General features: G+C 55.0%; 1 protein-coding gene across 1 annotated transcript in view; it reads left to right on the top strand.

Moving 5' to 3' along the window:
• The window catches only part of LOC139240323 (B-cell lymphoma 3 protein-like), an 89394-nt gene that overhangs the window by 65949 nt on the left and 20945 nt on the right, over positions 1 to 2500 (top strand). Inside the window, exon 4 of the mRNA XM_070868796.1 lies at positions 2330 to 2500. This exon is cut by the window's right edge and continues 31 nt beyond it. Within this exon, the coding sequence (XP_070724897.1) occupies positions 2330 to 2500 (171 nt within the window). The remainder of the gene's footprint in view (positions 1 to 2329) is intronic.

Below are 2500 nucleotides of genomic sequence, written 5' to 3'. Positions count from 1 at the left end.
CTCTCTCTTTTTTCTTTTGTTGCGTTTTCTCACGATGCCGCGGAGGGGACCGGCTGTTTCACAACGTGTCCGACGCGCTTTCCCGTAAAGCCGGGCTGTCAGTAACGCGAAGCGCCGGGCCACTGATAACCTGCGTCAGCTGAGTTAAGATCGGCGAGATAGAGGCAGCCGTGTGGTTAGAGCAAGTACGTACTCGATACTGTACTTCCTGAGAGAGAGAGAGCGAGAGAGCGAGAGAGCGAGAGACAGAGCGAAAACACCAACAACAGCTTCACGTGCCACACACACACATCCCTCACCGCACAGGAGGATCCCACTCGTCCCCTCGCGTGACAGAGCGATCCAATCAATCCCACTCCCCCCGCCCCCGCTCTTTCCCCAAACCCCCCCGCACCTTTGCCCGCTTCCTGTATTCACCCACTGCCCCCGTTTGAAAGTCACGAGTGGACCTGCGCCCATCCTATCGCAGCCCCCCCCACCCCCCGGATGCGAGAAAGACTCGCCTCCTCTCTGAGACTCAGCCCTGAGGTGGCTGAACAGTCCAATGCGAGAACCACACGTCCCTGTCACAAAGTGGGACAGACAGCCTTTGGGCGAAGGGGAAGGCTGGGACTGGCTTTGCCGGGGCGCTCCTTCCGCTGCCTGCGCTTGGTTTCTGCGCGCCCTCATAAGCAACAGGAGCAGGAGTCGGCCCCTCGGCCCCTCGGGCCTGCTCCGCCATTCAATACGATCACGGGCTGCTCCGATCATGGACTCAGCTCCACTTCCCCGCCCGCTCCCCATAACCCTTCGCTCCCTGATCGGTTGAGAAACTGTCCATTTCTGTCTTAAATTTACTCGATGACCCAGCCTCCACAGCGCTACCTGGGGCAGGGAATTCCACAGATCCACAACCCTCAGAGAGAAGAAATGTCTCCGTTTTAAATGGGCGGCCCCTTATTCTAAGATGTTTTGAACACCTCGATTAAATCTCCCCCTTAACCGCCTCTGCTCCAAGGAGGACAGCCCCAGCTTCACCAACCCCTGCAAGTCACTGACTCCAGCAACTTGAGCTGTCTACTGTACACGGTCCACGCCTCTGAGCTATACAGGAGGGCGGGTATCACTACAGCCCTGCAGACCATAAACTTGGTGGCAGCATACAGCAGCGTGGATAGAAAGTTGGCTAACGGACAGAAAACAGAGAGCAGGGATAAAGGGGTCAATTTCAGATTGTCAGGCTGCAAACTAGCGGGGTGCCGCAGGGATCAGTGCTGGGGCCCCAGCTATTTACAACCTATATTAATGACCGAGACGAAGGGACTGAGTGCAACATAGCCACGTTTGCTGACCGTACAAAGCTGGGAGGGAAAGTGAGCTGTGACGAGGGTGCAAAGAGCCGGCAGGGAGATAGAGCCAGCTAGGCTGAGTGGGCAAGAACACGGCAAATGGAACACAAAGTGGGGAACTGTGAAGTTATCCACAGCGGTGGGATTAAACAAAGAAGCAGAATTCTTTTGAACGGCAAGAGATTGGTGTTCCCAGGGACCTGGGTGTGTTTGTACACGAATCACAGAAAGTTCACATCCAGGTACAGCAAGCAATTAGGGAAAAACAAATGGAATATTAGCTTTTGAGACAAATGGATTTGAGCATAAGAGTAAAGATGTCTTACTGCAATTATACCGGGCCCTGGTGAGACCACACCGAGAGTATTGTGCACAGTTTTGGTCTCCTTACCTAAGGAAGGATATACTTACCACAGAGGGAGTGCAGCGAAGGTTCACCAGACTGATTCCTGGGATGGGGGGGATTGTCCTATGAGGAGGGATTGAGTAGACTGGGCCGATATTCTCTTGAGTTTAGAAGAATGAGAGGGGATCTCATTGAAACATATAAAACTCGTAAGGAGCTTGACATGTTTAATGCGGGGAGGGTGTTTCCCCCCCCCCGGGCTGGGGAGTCTAGAACCAGGGGGGTCACACAGTCTCAGGATGAGGGGTCGGCCATTGAGGACTGAGATGAGGAGGAATTTCTTCACTCAGAGGGGGGGTGAATCTTTGGAATTCTCTGCCCCAGAGGGCTGTGGAGGCTCAGTCGTTGAGTATAGTCAAGGCTGGGATCGAGAGATGTTTGAGCGATAAGGGAGTGAAGGGTTATGGGGAGCGGGCGGGGAAGTGGAGCTGAGTCCATGATCGGATCAGCTCGGAGCGTATTGAATGGCGGAGCAGGCTCGAGGGGCCGAATGGCCGACTCCTGCTCCTGTTACTTATGTTCTGGTCACAGTTAGTCCACCCGATCATTCCTAACACCGCCCCCCTCTCTCTCTCTCCCTCTCTCTCTCTCCTAGACGCCGTTACACCTTGCGGTGATCACGAAGCAGTCGAGTGTTGCCGGGCAACTGGTGGCCAATGGGGCCTGTCGCGGGCTACTGGACCGTAATGGACAGACGGCGATTCACCTTGCCTGCGAGCACAGTAGTCTGGAGTGCCTTGTGTCGCTGCTGGGGAGCAGCCAGGAG

This window comes from Pristiophorus japonicus, chromosome 31 (genome assembly GCF_044704955.1).
Source record: "Pristiophorus japonicus isolate sPriJap1 chromosome 31, sPriJap1.hap1, whole genome shotgun sequence".
Taxonomy (NCBI): domain Eukaryota; kingdom Metazoa; phylum Chordata; class Chondrichthyes; family Pristiophoridae; genus Pristiophorus; species Pristiophorus japonicus.
The sequence above is the reverse complement of the archived record's forward strand: the minus strand, read 5'-3'. Positions and strand labels throughout refer to the sequence as shown.